The 17,936-nt window shown below is 33.2% G+C and overlaps 2 protein-coding genes across 12 annotated transcripts in view; one reads left to right on the top strand and one right to left on the bottom strand.

Annotated features, from left to right (window-relative positions):
- LOC118196793 (uncharacterized) overlaps nt 1–17,936 on the bottom strand; it is a 117,489-nt gene that overhangs the window by 89,107 nt on the left and 10,446 nt on the right. The window lies entirely within an intron of this gene.
- Nucleotides 1–17,936, top strand: part of LOC118189802 (uncharacterized) — a 68,956-nt gene that overhangs the window by 44,131 nt on the left and 6,889 nt on the right. For 3 of the 10 annotated variants that reach the window (XR_004758318.2, XR_004758320.2, XM_035360469.2), the window contains 2 exons: nt 226–270; nt 16,708–17,189. Coding sequence is in view for 4 of the 10 variants with exons in the window: in XM_035360469.2 (XP_035216360.1) it covers nt 226–270; nt 16,708–16,753 (91 nt within the window). In the remaining 6 variants the exon portion in view is untranslated. Of the gene's footprint in view, nt 1–225; nt 271–11,324; nt 12,181–16,707; nt 17,190–17,936 lie in introns of those variants that run through there. The other 7 variants (XR_015042139.1, XM_085820498.1, XR_004758319.2 and 4 more) reach the window with 5 other exon arrangements.

Below are 17,936 nucleotides of genomic sequence, written 5' to 3'. Positions count from 1 at the left end.
AAACAATCGTATTTGTCAACTAGTACAGCAGGTATCTCAAACCCTATGCCCACAGGCGCCATTGCACCTGCCAGCGATTTTACATGTCCCTACTGCTGTGCGACCACGATAAAAAATTATTCAAATTTTCAATAAAGTGTTCTGTAAAATTCGTGTACAGTTAGTAATTAGTTACAGAACTATAAGCGTATTTGTTAATAATTATATGTGTATTATTTTTAATAGATTTACCAGACGTCCTGATTTGAAAAGGATTGTCCAAGTCTCAAGGTATGGTCCCGGCAAGTTTTTCATTTTGTACCGATTATTTTTTAAGATTTTCGAAATGACAAATATACATGCATTAAAGATATTTTTAATGCTTCCCTGAAGTACTATATTGTATGCTATTGTTCGTAGATGGTGCCATACGTACAGCGTAATTATTTGTTCTGCAGTATGATGTCATTTATGAAGGGAATCCCTATTGAATAGATATTACCCTAAATGCCGCGTTGTGTTTATTGCTAGTTTATATGCTCATATTTTTAGTGTACGTGTCTCCAACTTAACTGTTGATGTCTTCTACTACTTTTTTTTTTTTAAAGTTTCTCATTTTAATCAAAAAATGAGCGACTTAAGTTAAAGACAGAGAATCTATAATTTTAATACTGGATAGGAAGAATTATATCGCTTAGACAATTTTAAAAATTAATGTGTTTGTTGTGCTAAAAATACAATGTTAATTTCACTTGCAGACTATTCATGCAACTTTTAATAAGACCTGTTCACTTAAATCTGAAATAAGAAAGAAAAAAATAAACCAGCTAAAATCTTGCTTGCACAACAGTCAATTTCCATTAAGTCTGTGGTGATATGTTAAAAATGCCACTACTACTTCTTTCAAAATTTCTCACATATTCGCAAAGAAGGAAAACCCTTTTCAAAAGGGTAAATTGTTAAAAGAAACATTTATAATTGGTGAGGCTTTTTAACTTATTTGAGGAATTCTCTAATAAACATGAGACTATGCCAGCAATACAAGACTTGCAGTTGTCACATAACACTATCACAACAAAAATATATGCCACTTCAAAAGACATGCAAACTCAGTTAAAGCGTGACTTGGAAATATGTGGCTGGTTCTTTCTACAGTTTGACACGTCTACAAATACATCAGATATTGCACAGTTAGCAATTATGGTAAAAATAGCATTTAGTAATTTTACTGTAAAAGACCTAAATATTACTATGAAAGAATGAGCAAGAGGTGATAAGATATTGGGCATTCCACGTTTCGTCAAACTAAATGACACTGCGCATCCAATTCAGCAGCCGAAGCAGGCCCAGAGGTTCAAACCCTGAACTCGCATCTTGGAGAGGATTGGCGCCATCGCCACTTGGCGACAGTGGTCGTCAGTTTTCTACCTACCAGTCACACAATGTTAATGTTCAGCCGACGTTGATGTTGTAATTTGTTGTGTGACCGGACTAGGCAGCTCGTGCTTCTGTTTGATCTTAGTGTGACATTGCCAACTTTCTGAGCAGGTTCTTCCAGTCAAGGCGTCGATGTTTCCAGGTGAGGGTGCTTTCTGATGATGGAGAGTTATCTCCTCAGATGCTGAAAGCAGTTTCTTGTTTTTGAAGTCCAAGGGAAAATACAGCATTTTTTTAGAAAGTCGAATCCGAGTATGCAAGGATCTGTAATATCTTCCACATATGCCGTGTGATGGTAGACGGCACTTCCAAATGTGATGTTTATGTTTAACTTCGCATCAATTGCAGTTTAATCACCAGGCACAGTCTGAAGGGTAATGCAAGATAGCGTCCCAATGAGTTTATCTTTAAATTGTTGAGCTAAATCTTTCTGAATGACGGTAACATTGCCTCTTGTGCTGATGGTCATATTGCAAACAACTCCAACCATATGCCCATTGATCAATAGTCTATTACTGTTTCCACTCACTGCATAAATCATGAGTGCTTTAAAATGGGGTTTTTCATTATCATTCAAACTCCGCACTACGAGATGACCAGTAATTTGTTTCCTGCGTCGTTGCTGGGAAACGATATTATTTACCGTGCCCTAGGGTGTTCTGCAGTTCCTCTGTACATGTCCTTTACCACCGTAGTTCCAGTACTTTAGAGATGGTTTCTTGTCACTCCTATTCCATCTCAAGGTACTAATTAGTCTGTTTAAATCGTTCATCTTATTTTTCATGCTCTGCGGTGTTGTGCATTTCCTTAAAACAAGGCCTTCAGCAATTTAGAGTCAATCTGTTCACACTCCTATTCTGTATCAAGGCATTGACTTGTCTGGTTAAATCATCTAAATGAGCAGTCATTTGATCCACTGGCTCTTAGACTTGCGCAGCTCTGACAGGGTGTCGGTCTCTACAAGTTGCTTGCTGGTAGGGCTGCCTCGAATTTCATGACTTACATTAGAGCGCTCTTTAAACCTCTTACCGGCCAGGGTTTTCGCTAAGAACGCAAAAAAATCCCCAAAACTACTATAAGAAAAAATTATTTTCCTGATTTTAATGTCAAAATTCTCCTGCTATTTTATACCTGGATTTGTGTACTTTTAATATATTGCCATAATTTCTTTGACATATTTAATGTGCACGTATATATATATATTTATGTGTGATGTACCAGCTTTTGTCCAGAATAAATAGATTGGTAAAGAATCATAGATGTAGTCGTAACTTAAATTATCAGACGATAAGTTTAAAAAACAGGATCCATTTATTATTGGTCAGGAGAAATAGCAGTTACAAAATCAGATATCCGGAGTAAATAAAAAAGTACTACTAATAATATTTTGTATGAAGGTTTACTGCATCGTTACATTAAAGAAAGACCCCGATATTCCTTTGCGAGTCCTTTTATAGCCTCTGGAAAAGCGGAGCTTCCAAGAAATGACGTCAGCTTCGTCAGCCATTCCAGTTCGCTTTAAATATTTCCAGAACATTCTATAACTGTACGTGTAGAAAAGACGGGAAAAACAACTTGACTACGGGGCTGTGGATTTAATTCCACATACTTTCAAATAAGAGACCGTCGCCATTAAAAAAATGAAAAGAACATACAGTTAGAATTTTAAGTGTATTCTTGACTATGGAAAATTATTATTACATATATATGTAAGATAAAAAATGTATGAATCAGAATTATAATATAACTATAAACATTAATTCTTCCTCTCTATTCTAAAATCGTAATAACTTATCTGCATTGCGTCATTCAAATTAATCATGCGATCTTACGTAACCGTTAATACCAGATGCCTCTTGACGACCAATCACCGAATTATAAACCAAAACTTTTCTCTTCGCGTGCTTCCGTCTTTCATAACTACGCACTTCAGCTTTTGCTCTCTACTTTGCTAAGATGTAATTTCGCTGACTTGCTTTCTATCTCAGCAATATCAAAAATGTAAATCTTCTGTGGAAAGGCACAACTAGAGTGCCAAGTGATTGTGGCCACAAATATCAATTGGAAATAAAAATGGAATTAAAATTGCCTCGACTGCCAAGTTCTTTAAATACTACGCAATCAAATTCTTCTTCAGTATGGGTCTGGTCACGCATCGACACTGCTCCGGCTTTTTCTTTGTGCTTTTATTATGACATATATATACAGTTCCGAAATCCGGACGTCCGTGATCCGGAATGATCTAAAATCCGTACCTCAAAACCACCAACAAAGTTTTTCTCGTAGGCTTTAAGCATGACCATTTGATACCCCCTTTCGCGCATAATAAAACATCTGGAGAGCCCCGATTCCTAATTTCACTTCCACATTAAATAACATACCTTGTTATTGAAGAAACAATCATTGTAGCATAAATTTGTACGATCAGTTATTTGGCTCTGTTGCTGCGTATCTTCTTGGCACACATCTCAAATCGAAACATTCCACATAGATACATCGGTGATCTGACGCAAACCTGGCGAATCACTATTTATTACATTTTCCTTTCATCACCACGTTTATCAAAACATGACAACTTGAGTAATGACTCATGTATAAACTAACAATTTTTATGCTAGTAATTGAATAATAAAAAAGTATGGTAATCTTTTATGCTGACATTACGCTTGGCGATGATTACAGATTTAAGTTAAATGTGCTAAAAAATGTTGACGAGGAAAAATTTACAAAAAATTTCGGTACTATTCGGTTTTGAGGGCCGTAAAAAATCTCCAAACTATTGTTGATGCCAGTGCTGCCAAAAATAATTGCGGCAAACCTAATGCAAGAAAGGAAGTATAAAAGTAAATAACCATCTAAGATTGATGTTTTAATTTAGATGAAAGATTAATTTCACATAATACTTTTTGATTATTATAATGTATATAAAAAAGGCTAAACATGACTGAATGGAAGCATAAGAGTAAATAACTATTTCAGATCATTATTATAATTTATGTAAAAATTGCTAAGCATAACTGAATGGATGCCTGCATCGCTATTTCGCTACCGAGTTATCGCTAAAGCATAATTTCATCTCGTTGGTTGTTCAAACGTAATTTTCTATGATGAATGATGCTTTTTCTTTGAAAAAATTCTCGGTAAAGTGCAGAATCGTCCACTTATTTGTTTGCCGCTTTTTGCAAGGGTAAAAGCCATGGAGGTAGGAAAGGAAGGAGGGGCCAGTCGGCACTAGAAGTGAAGCACTACTTTGAAGCTTGGGTCACCAGATGGAGTGTTCTTTGTTTACATTCAGAAGCTCGCTTGACACGGTTCTCATAGTATTTCGACACACGACAGTTCCATACAAATCGAAAAAGGGACACTTTCGCATGAAAGAAACATTCATAGTGTGATGGATAATAGCAATTTGTATAGTTTAATGACATTTACGCAAAAATCACATCTTCGTTATTTTTCGATAACTAACAACAGCGCGATTTTGATTATGAATTTATCTTATAAAATTCTAAGCTGTTGAACTACAAAAATATAGATTTTAAGAAAAATGTTATGCTTAAAAAGAATAAAAAATACCTTACGGTACATTTAAAATTGTATACGTCTTTCGATACCCTTGATAGAGTACTACTTTTATTTTATTTTCCAAACGCCAAAATGTTTTAAATAAAACAAATTTTTTTCACATCCATACATTATTGTTGCATATTACTGCAAAAAGCATGTATCTACCTTTGACAAAATACATAAATATTCATTAAATTATTTATAAATGTATTTGAAATGAAGAATTTATTCACTTATAAACAACTGTGAAAGTACTGTGAAGAAATCTAATTATTAAATGTATCTAATTTATAATGATTATAAATATTATCTAAATATATAATAACCTCAATATTGAATTGTAAACATAAATTGAAATCCTGTTGACAAATACGTTATAAAACTATTTTAGCAAGAATTGTTCGTAATGGAAAGCAATCTCTTAAAAGGTATTGTAAAGCAAATGCTATGAGATGCGCACTTAAGAAAGTAATAAAGAGTTTTGGAATATGTACTGTTGAAATGAAGGGTAAAAAAAAAATCTGATAAGTATAATTAAAAGAATTATTCCCCTTACATTTTATAATAACTCAGTTACAAGTTTTAAATAATACTTAAAAAAAAACTTATTTTATTCCCTTTCAGAAATGTTCAGAGAAAGTCAAGTACTATTTAAAGTATTTCGCTAATTCCTAATAATTCTCTAATTTAAAATGAACTGAATAGAGCATTAATTATAAATTGACTTACATTTTTCGATTTAAAAGATGCCTCAGAAGCCAAAAAATAATGTCATATTTAAGAAAGTATTTTAGGAAGAAGCTCTATAAATAGAAAAGAAATAATGCATAATTTTAATATTAATAATACAATAAACTTTGATCTTAATTTTTGTACCTTAACCGAATAAAATCGAATTACCTTATTTTTTTTTTTTTGCTAATGTAATTAACGAAAACTTGTGAAAATATTTCATTCAAATTAAACCGTTCTGAGAAAACTGTCCTGTGAAAAGTATAGCATTTAATTCCGTTCAGAATGAAATGTTGTTTAAAAATATGTTGTTTTCATATACTTAGGACTCTGAAGTGTTGTAGAAAAAGAAAATATATACATTTATATGTATATTTACGACGTAATTACAAAATATTTACATCCGAACGCGTCAAATCCCATTGAACTCAATGGTAAATGACCCAATGTTTTGGTCACCACGTAGGGATCGCCGGTGCTTCAGAGCAGGGTACGGGAGAAACTTGTTTAGGGCAACTCCATCTTACTTCCTACCTCCATGGTAAAAACAATAGGATTTTTGTCAATTTTCTTTTACTTTTTAAGTGAAAATAGGTCGATGTGTACATGGATACCGAGTATGTGCAATTCTTAAAAACGCGTCAAGCAGTGGATGATTCTGCACTTTACCCAAAATTCTATTGCAGACTTTTCGTCATGGGCAATTCCCAAATTGTTAAATCCATAGGATATCAAAAAAGGATTTAAAATCAACAAAGGATTTAAAAATTAAACTAGTATTTCAGTGGCGTCTTAAGAAATATAAATCTGTATAAACTTACGCAATCTGAAATCAGCGCGTACGCTAGATTTGACACGCTGTTAAATGGGCACGTTTGCTAGATTTGGCGCTTTTGGCCCTACATTTTCGCTGCAATTTTTTACGGTCCTCAAAACGGAATAGTACCAAAATTTCTTTCCATATGCTAAAAATAGATTTTGTTGATGATAATCATAGATCCAAAGATTACATTTAGTGCTATTTGAATTAAGAATAACTGATTTGTTATTCACATAAAACCAGAACCAGCCCCAGGGCTCGTATGGCTGCACCGAGTCGCAGAATTTAGAACCCACAGATACTGCTCCGGCCCTCAATAAGGCTTAAATATATGTGGGGATTTATTTTTTCAGAACTCTGATAAAGCAAGTGCAAGAAATAGACAGCTAAACTAATAAATACCATTAAGGCTTAATTGTCTCAATGTGAGATAGAAGCAAAATAAAATTTAACGGAACAACTTGTCGTTAGTCGCCAAGCTCATGATGCATAGCCAAATAGTATAGTGAAAAATAGTTAAATTTGATGATGATAGCCGCTAATTAGGTTTACGGATATCACAAAACAAACGTTAAATTTTCCAATTAACGGATTTTGTAAAGAAATGTGGAGAAGCGGTGATTAATGAAGATACAGTAAAAGAAGTTTTTATTGTGCTGACAATGCTTCTCAATCATCAGTCAATTAATGAATGGCAAAATCTGCAAGTTAGTCGGAAACAGCAGTTACAGGACTTCAACAATGTAACTAAACAAGAGTTTATGTCTGTCTACAGAATTAAAGAGAAAGTATTAGCACAAAAAAAACGAAGCAACTTAAACAACTTACATTGAAAGAAATGTTTAATAAGGTAAAAATATATTAAGCTTTTTCTTGTAAATTTTGATACCATTTAGATCATAAATACTTCATTATTTCATAAATCACGATTTCATATTTTTAATTTTATAATTTCTACATGCCATCTTACTAGATTTAAACTGATGATCTAATATCTCGAAAAATCCCAAATCCGGAATCGCCGAAGTCCCAACGAGTCCGGATTTCGGACTTTGTACTGTATTTATATATACGGTCTTACAAATACGGCTTTGCTGGTTAGAGAGTTAAGTCCTTGACATCCACCATTCGCAGAGCTTTCTGTATTTCAGGATCCCAGATGCCGTCGATGAAGTACTGCAAAGATAGGATTTCTTTTGCTTCTGTTGCGCATTCTGAAAAGGCGAGATGAGACAGCCTATCAACATCTGTGGCAAGTTCCTGGAGGGTTTCCGTAGGCTTCTGTTAATGGAAATTTAATTGAAGCCTGTTGCAGTCTTTTAAACACTTCTTGCCAAAGTGCAGTTCCAATGCACCAGATAGAGCTTTGAAGTCTAGTCTCTGTTTTTTTGGAAGTGTTTGAAGAATATCCGCAGCATCTGCTTTCAGAGAAGCGGCAAGAAAACAGGCCTTAGCTTGGGAATCCCATCCATTCGCATCCGCCACTATAGAAAATTGTGTCATATACGCTTTCCAGGAGATCTTCCCATCATACGTGGATAGCTTAGGAGAGGGACGAGCAGGCATGAGTAAAAATTTAAAACCATCACTATTGCTCCCTGCAGTCACTATGAATTCCTATAAGGTATCAACTTCTTTTGCGACTGCAGAAATCCTGTCATCAATATCTTGTTCCATCGCACAAACTCTCTCTTCTATCTCTTATTTTACAGAATAAACTCTTTCTTCTATTTGTTCTTTTACAAAAGAAACTTTTCTTCGATGTGTCCAACTTTATTTTCAACAGCGTCAATTCTGCCTTCAAACCCTCGAATTTGTTTTCTATTACGCAGGTAATTTCCTCTTTACCTGCTTCAATCTTTACTTGAACAACATCCATTTCCTCTTTAACAGATCTTGGCCAACTTTCATCTTTCTTTAACAGAATTTTGGAGAGCTTCCATTTCTTCTTTGTATGCAACAAAGGCTGCGGCTAAATCGCAGAATAGGCTGCATCAGTCGATGCTGTGTTTACTTCTCTTATGCTTGGACACGCCTATTTATGACGTAATATTGGTTACGCCTCTTCTTAAAAACAAGTTATAAGTATGCTATAGCTTCGTACTTAAAGAAAACTTAAATTATATTTTAACTAAGTTGAAATGTTACGTTTATAATGTTCCGCGCGAGATTTTTTTAAATTATAAATTACTTTTGTGTGTTGTGTGTTAGTGTTAGCATTTAACGCAACGAATTATCTCTTACAAATGTATTATTAAGATACCAAACGATTGAAAATATTCAATGGATGAGTTAAAAATTATAACCGTAACTTCTGAAAATACAGAAAAGAATTCTTTTGGTTAAAGAATGTTTTGATTATTGATGAGTGTGTCTAATTCGGTGCTTACTGCAGAATGGATGAGTATCTGAATCTGGATAAAGAAGAGGAAAAAAAAAAGCGTTATTGAGTAGTGTATGGAGAAAGGTTTGATTGCAATATCGTATAAGTGCCCAATTTGTGAAACAGATATGAAACTAGTAGAGCGAAAGAACCGTATAGACGGTTTTGAGTGAATGTGTAGAGTTACTGGAGGCGAATGTAAGAATCGAATTTCAAGGTCTGTTCGAAAGAACTCATAGTTTGCGAAGAGTAAATTGAGCATGTGTGATGTTTTGCGAGTTACCTATATGTGGTTGGGTAAGTGCGGTAATGATTTTATACGAACGGAATTACGTATTGCTAAAAATACGGTAACAGATTGGAAAAGTTTTTGTAGGGAATTATGCATGAAGTTATGCTTGAAGGAGAATGTGATGTTGGTTGGGGAAGGCGTGATTGTGGAAATCGACGAAAGTAAGTTTGGCAAGCAAAAGTATCATAGAGGGAAAAGAGTCGAAGGAAGATGGTTTTTTTGGTTTGTTTGAGAGAGGGACAGATAAATGCGTGTTTAGAGTTGTTGAAAACAGAGGCGCCGAAACATTGCTAGAAATCATTAAAGAGAATGTTCTACCAGGATCGATTGTTATATCGGATTGCTGGAAAGCGTACGACTGTCTCGAGTTCGAAGGATATGCGCACTTGAAAGTCAATCATAGCTTGTGTTTTAAAGATCCAGAAACAGGTGCGCATACTAATAGTATTGAGGGAACTTGCACAGCAATCAAAAGAAGTTTCCGTGGTTCAAGTAAGGCAAAAGGACAGTTTGATTCCTATCTTGCAGAATACATTTGGAGAAGGAAATACAAGGAATCCAACGCCAGATATTTGACGCATATATTTCTCAGTGAGATCACAGCCATGTATTCTGCAAAAGGAGAGGACTGAAGATAAGTTTCATTTATTATTATTGACTTGAGTAAAATATTGGGTGCTTTTCTAATATGGCAGTTTGGATGTTCGGTAGTTGCTTTATTCTGGAAGCTTTATTTTTATTTTGTATCATTTTTTTGCAACTCGAATCAATGGAGTCGGTTACGCGCGAGTTTCTGCAATTATCTAATTTTGTTTTTTAAGTGAAAGCAGATTTCAGGGCATATGAGCAATGCAGAGTTTATTCAATGTCTGATTTTTTTAAGTAAAAATAGATCGATGTGCACATGGGCAAAGCCAATGTGGTGCGCAATGCCGAGTTTGTGCAATTCTATGATGTTTTCTAAGTGAAAATAGATCGATGTGTACATGGGCAAAGCCAATGGAGTGTGCAATGCCGAGGTTGTGCGCGATGCCGAGTTTGTGCAATTCTCCGATTTTTGCAAGTGAAAATAGATCGATGTGTACATGGGCAAAGTCAATGTGGTGCGCAATGCTGAGTTTGTGGAATTCTTTGATGTTTTTCGAGCGAATACTGATCGTTGTGTACAAGGGAAAACGAGGTTGTGTGTGATGCCAAGCAGTAATGTAACTTTATTTATGTGCAATGTTTAACATACCATTTGTGTATTTTAAATTTGTATTATTGTGTTAATTATAAATCATATTTGATACACCTATTCTGTTATTTAAATTGTATTTTTAAGTGTTTCGTTTTGATATGTTGATGTTTTCCGACTTACGATAAATATCGATAGTCCGACGATCTACTCAACAGTAGCAAAACTGTAAACTTTGACCCTTTAAGTAACGTTTACCTCATATTTTAATACGTAGTGTTTGGTATCGTAATTGCACTTGATAATATGAGTTCATTGATAATATGTGTGTGTGTGCGTATGTGAAGCACTGCTTAGTGTTCCAAGTTTGTAGTATTTATTTTCTTATATTATTTTCTTTCATTCTGAGAAATTAGATTTTTTTTATTTTATTAAGTAATGCGTAGAATTCTAAGTATGCCTACGGAGAATATGGCGTGATTTAGGAATTTTAGAAACTGATATGAAAGCTGCGTAATGGTTCATATGCAATAAAAAATATTCTTCTTTTTTATTTATGCAAAGTTTAAAATTTTTAGAAAATAATGAAAATTGTCTAATTATTGGTATGTAAGGAATTATGTCGTTACGTAGCAAGAAGGTAATTTGTAAAAATGATAAAACTGAAATGTTCCACAATACGAATTTAAATTTAAAAAAATATTTTTTTTATTTGTATAAATGCTTCAATAAAAGTCTTTGAAAATATTGAAGCTGTACAAATATTAGAGACTAGGACGTTGTTTATCGTTTTAATAATTGGTAGAATTCGCTCACTGTATCACAGTAATTTTAAATATAAACAATTTATTATACTTATTTTCAGTAATGCCTAAGCTTAAATGTTATAACAGGGTTGCCACTCAAACAGGAGAATGAAATTCCCTGACTTTTCCAGGTTTTCCAGGTGTGTTTCAAGAAAATTCCAGTCTATCCGCGTAATGTACGTTGGCTGTGCTAAGAGGTAAATTAATTATGGTATTACTTGTATTGTGTAGCAAACTCACTTAATTATTCAATAAATCCCAGAGGACATTTATTCTTAATTATTCTTGGTATACTTTGTTTGATAATTTTGTTTAGTTTTCCACTTAAGAAACTTAATAAAATTTAAGATATATATATTGGATAACAAATGTATGTTTTATTTAATTATTACTCATGATCATCACCAGTTCAACACGAGGCTAATCCGGTCCTTATAAATCACAACGCAATGCTAAATAGTTAGGTTAGATTTTAGGTAAATTTAATTTGCGTGAGGTATGTTCTTAAAACCTTAACACTTGAAAACACAAATATAATTATAATAGTTGTTGTTTTCTCCACTGAAGATTGAGATTAAAATCTTCCCAATCTGGAATAAAATAAGGCTTTTTTTGCAGACATTCTGCAGCTAAACGAAAGAAAGAAATCTATTTTAATATATTGAGGTATTTTATATTTATTTTGCAGCATACATAAGGAAAAAATATGTGCATTAAATTTCGTGATGGTATGTCATCATACTGCTATAATTAATTTCAGGATTATGCCAGAGAAAATTTCCTGAAATTTGGAAATATTATTTACTAATAATAAATAAATTTAGAGGGAAGAAGCAACATTAAATTATATGAATAACATAAAAATAATTACTTAAAAATTGAATTAGAATAATCATCTATATTTTAGCGAATATAGTTATATTACATGGCTAGCCTAGATGACTGATTACTATTTTTTTTATTTTACTGCAAAATGGCAAGGTATTTATTAAAAAGAAAAAAAAAGGGTTAAAAAAGATTTTGCGGTAAAATTCTAGTATACGGTAAGGCTTTGGCACGATTTTGAAAATTGTCGCCAAGACCAAAATGACCCGTTTACTGCGCATCAAGATGTCGCCAAATCCCATTATTATTCTAACCAAAGAACGTCTATGTAAAGAAGAAAAGGTTCCATACAAGTAAAATGCTATTACGCCGCTAGAATGCGGAGGGAAAATTTGCCAAGGGATTTGGCGACGGAACCTGGCGGTCAGAATTTCCCTCTCCGCGATGTGTACAGGAAATTGAGAAACACGTGTTAAGAAGAAACGCTCTTTGACAAAAAGAAAACTACGAAAATCCGTTTTTAAATTATTGCGAAAAATCCAAGAAGAAACGTTTTATCAAAGGACGTTTCTTCTTGGATTTTTCGCAATAATTTTAAAAACGGATTTTCGTAGTTTTTTTTTTTTTTTTTTTTTTTCTCTGAAAATAACTAATCCATGAATTAATTTACTTGCGCCAAAAAATATTTAACCACTTGCGCTAAGACTAAACTTCACGGTTGCGGTGCCGTGCGCTACAATATAACAAGCGGTAAAGTGTCTCATTTACGCCGCTCCGCATCTGCGAGTGCAATCCAGAGCTGTAACTCGAGAAATAAACAATCTCGTTGTTAGGCGACATGTGCACCACGTTATTTTCATTTTTGCGATAAATGCTTATCGACGTGGTGTTCACGTCGCTCGCGGTTCGAGACAAAAGCATCTTGACGTGCGTGGCACGTCTTTTTAGCGCAAGTGGTTAAAGAAATTTTAAACGATATTCATTTTATGAACTCTTGATAACGTGACCTTCGAACTTCGACACCGGTTTCGAGCTTTGGTGACAGATATATCAGACATGCACAGCTGTTTCCCTCTATGATGGAACGGAGCCACAGCCACGTCTGTTGAAGAGAGGTTTTCCTTCTTTACAATACATATTCTTTGATTCTAACCTCCATAGTACCATATACTAGGATTAAACCCATTTTGTTTTATACGAGAACAGGTACTTTCTTTAGTTCATGCACTGCACATGCGATTCTCGAGAATACTGGAAAACAAAAGTTGCTTTGCCTTTCTAAAAGACAATCAAATTGGAGCTGCGAAAATTGGCTCTATGCCAGCTACCCGAATGACACTCACGTGATACATAATTCGCCAAAAAAGTTACCTCTTCCGACGTCGGCGCAAAAATCGCTTTTTTTGGCGGGATCGTTGTATGAACTTCCCTGACTTTTCCAGATTTTGACAAAAATACTTAAATTCCCTGACTTTTCCCTGAATATTTTGGTCAATTTTCGAATTCCCTGACTTTTCCCGGTTCTCCAGGTAGCGTGGCAACCCTGTTATAAATGTAAATTTAAAGTAAAGAATTTAATATTAATTTACAATAATAAACAATTTATTATTGTATTTTTAAGAGAAAATAGAAAGTACGCGTAGTGTAAATGCGAGAATATCATGGACCTTATAAGAAATAGACCAACCCTAGGTTTTCTCCCCCTTCTGAGGTGTTCCAGGCTGTCACCTTGATCACATCCGGAGGAGTAGGGACGACTTGCAGAAATTTAACAGTGGTTGCCTATTGCAGCGTGTATAATTGTCAAGAAAAAGCTGGTTGTAGCACCTCATTTCACAAATTAGAATGAGATACATTCTGCAACAGAAGAAGAGGAAGAATGACCTTGTTGTTTACATTAGCTATACATAAGTCATGTGATCTCTGAGGTCATCTGCATTGTTTGTTTACATTAGCTATGCATAAGTCACGTGATCTCTGATGTCATCGGAATGTATCTCATTCCCACATATTTTTATTTTTGAAATTGAAATTGATTTTTTAAAAATTTAGCATATTTATCAAGCATAATTAACGTTCCAAATAATTATAAAGCTATTGCATACTTTCAGGGCTGGATATTTTTTTAGCTTTTCTTGTAAGGAATGCTGTAAGGAAATTTGTAACTACTTCTTTTAGAAAATGATATTTTAAATCTGAACTAATAGAAAATTTCAACCAAGCAATTTTATGCTTTTTATTGGTGTAAATAAGTAAAAAAAACTAAAATATTTAAAAACGAATTTTTGAAAGTTTAGTTTAAAATTCTATATTGTGCTGCTTTTTTAAAATTATAGATGAGCAAAATTTCTATAAAGGAATTTTATTTCAATTATATTTCATAATACATCATAGTGGTAAACACTTTTGACTCCTTAATAATTTTTATACATTTAATTCTAATATTAAAATTATATTTAACCGTAATAATTAATTTTGCTTGTATTTTATGGTGATTATTTTTAAATTTATTTTTAGTTCTGCATAAGATTTTTTTTTTATTTACTGTTAATTTAATTTATTAGCCCAAAGGGGCGGTAGCTTAGAAAGGCTGTTAGTTTCGAAGCGGCATTTTGCGCTGTTTTGCTATAAATGTCCGTTTCTCCTTGAAAATTGTTGTTACCAAATATTATCGCCCTGTATTATATTTAAAGAAATTAAATAATGAAGAATCTGCATGAATACATGTGTGTTTCGCACTGTGACGAAAACGACAGTATCTAGAGCCATTAAATTTTGAATAATGTAATCCCCCCCAAACATGGGCATCTGGACGGCTGAATTTCGAATTTGTTTTAATCTATTTCATATTTTGTAAAAACGTTAACGAATTTTCATTAACAAACTCAATGAGTTCAGAGCGAGCACTGTACGGAAAATAACAGTTTTATCTCCAGTGCGGAAATTCTAAAGATATGCTGTTTTCAAATGTATGTGGTTTACGGGCGAAGGATTTTATTTTACCTTTTTTTTTCCCACCTCTTCATTCTATTCAGAAAATTTTATGCTTCGAATTTTATAAATTACAAAAATAAATATTCCACTTTAATGTTAATAAGTTAATGATGATATAATCAAATAGATGATTGTTTTGTAATGTTATTATAGTTTTGAAAATCTCTGCCAGAAAATGGTCATTAAATATATATATATATATATCAGATTTTGTTTAATTTTACCTTATCTATTTCAAAGCATCACGTACTATCAATCTTGTTTAATTTTACGTTATTTGTACGCAAAATTAAGTTCATAAATTTTGTGCTTAGAGTTTTTACCATTTTACCAATGTAAAGATGTTTGTACAAGAATTACGCGTGAAAAAAAATGCGCCAAATGCAGTAAAAAGTGCTTTAATGAGATATAGTAAATCCGATTTGGAAAAAACTGTGGCTTTCATAATCTCATCACTATACAACGTATCACATTTAATAATTAAAAAGAGTTAAGTGATACAAACGCCATAGATTTCAGTGTTAAAGTAAACCAGATCGTCCCTACTCTTTCTTGCGGACATGTCGGTGACGCCCCCCCCACTGGGTTAGTCTATATATTATAAGGTTCATGGAGAATACATTGTGAATACAGCCTATTCTGCGCTTTTACCAAGGCTGCCACCAACTGCCATAATTATTTCTCCATCACTATTGTCACTGGCATTCAACCCCACTCCAGAACACCAATAAGTATTGCATACATATAGGTTCATAATAGATTGAATGCATAAGTCTCATAATAGGTTGTTAAAATTTATTCTTATCAAAAGAAATATATCAGAGCACTGAAATTTTCCTGATAAATATTCGTACAAGTGTTCATAATATCACGCAATAAAATCGGTAGTTATACTGCAAACTACTAAAAGCATTAAAATACAATGCAATGCAAAGAGAAAAAGAAAGCTAATTCAGATATCTCGGTTCACAGGAAACCAAACTCCCAACAACAGTAACTAAGCAACCAACTTAACAACGGAGCTGAGATGTTCTCTCTCCAGTGACAACAATTACACTTATTCAATTTAAATATAAATTACTGAGCAATATGTATACATATATATATATATATATATATATATATATGGATGTATGTGTTCATGTATGCATTTATATATGTACATGCATACGTTTGTGCATACAGACACATATCTGTTTCTGAGTCCTATTCCGATAACAGAAGAGTACCGAATTTTTATACCAACAAATTTGATAAGTTTTGTTTGCATTATCTTTTATTTTGCATAAAAATACAATCAAAACCTGAAAATTATATTTTTGGATATTTTTGGGGGGAGTGGAGTATATTATGCATACTATTAACTATGTCAACACATAAATTTACCTTGAAAAAATATGTGTCTGCTGCTTCATCAGTATTCTATGTGCTCTAAGGTACCAAAAGGTTGGAGATCTCTGTATTACAGCAACTTGTCAAACTGAGCACTCTTAAATTATTTGTCACAGCTAAAAAATAAAAATTATCTCAAATTTCTATATTTTGTGTAGCCATTCTATGATATCTTTAATACCAAACTGGGTGTGGTAACCTAACTGATACTAATTTTTTCAAAATGTAGATATTAATGTCTTTGATGCAAATTTCATTTTCTTTTGAATTTCTAATATTCATTTCGATTTCTATTTTCTTTAGGAAGCAGAATTTTTTTAATACACAGACTGCAGTTGAAAGCTTTTGATGCTTACAAATTTTTGCTAAAATTATCATGCCAGAGTCAGACTCCCTGTCTAACAATTGTTTTCTTCTCACTGCCAATTAAGCATGCCAGGAAGTCAGGGAAACAAGAATAAAGAAACTTTCACTTTCAACGAATATCAGACAGAAAATGTGACGTGAAATATCTCATTTGAATCGGAACCAGATACATCAAAAGGTGGAAGAATTTCACACGTGCGAATTAACAGCCGCCACATCTTGTAGAATTTTGGGCACATAATTAAGTCATTATATGCCCTTGAGGGGGGGGTTATATGATCTGCCCTTCAGTGATATGAGAGATCCTCATTGAGAAAGCTACATAAATTTTAAAACTGAGATTTAAATATGGATACTTAACATTAATTTTAATTACATCATTCATTATTCCATGTGTAATAAATAGTGTTTGAAATATGTTTTACAAGCTGATCAATTATTTATAATCACCCCATATTTCTTTTCCTGATTTTAGTTTGCAGTCTTAAATAGCATCTAGCTGGGCACTATTCCAGAACAGATGCTTGTAATTCTTAATATCTATGATATTTCTTTTGCAAAGAAGATCAGTGTGAGTGGAAGGTGCTCAGTATTATGACTATGAAGCAGAATAAAGTGCAAAAGTCTTTAAGCATGACATCAACAGATAGAATATACCAAGTTATAACAAATATGTATTCATTAATATGAGTGATATCTGGCATTGAATTCATATAAATTTTAACAGCACTTTGGTTCCTAAATTTCAGAAATTATAACAGATATAGTCTTAATATGCATGATTTCTGTAAACTCTTCCCAGTACTGATAACAGTTCTGCTTTGCCCTACCAAACTTCTTTGCATTCAGGTACAAATTCGGTACACCGACCGATAAGTTCAAAATACTCGAATAATTCCCACTGTCTTTCTATGTGAGTTGTTTGGTTACAGCCACTTCAAGGAAATCTTCTCAAAGTTAAAATTTTAAATTAAGTAATATGCGTTTTGCGATTCTTTTCACTTCTAATTTCCATTTATTTATACGCATTATTGAACTGAATTACTAATAGTGCATCTGTAGCCTTGGTTACTAATGTTTAAAATTGTGATTTGGAACAGCATGAATTATAAACAAATAGCTAAGTTTATTGCATTTTATTTTTCAGCTATCGAAATGCGACGCTA

Source organism: Stegodyphus dumicola, chromosome 7 (genome assembly GCF_044657685.1).
Source record: "Stegodyphus dumicola isolate Sdum_Otavi_A_Nest chromosome 7, ASM4465768v1".
Taxonomy (NCBI): Eukaryota; Metazoa; Arthropoda; class Arachnida; order Araneae; family Eresidae; genus Stegodyphus; species Stegodyphus dumicola.
Note: the sequence above shows the minus strand (reverse complement) of the source record. Positions and strands in the feature narration are given on the sequence as shown.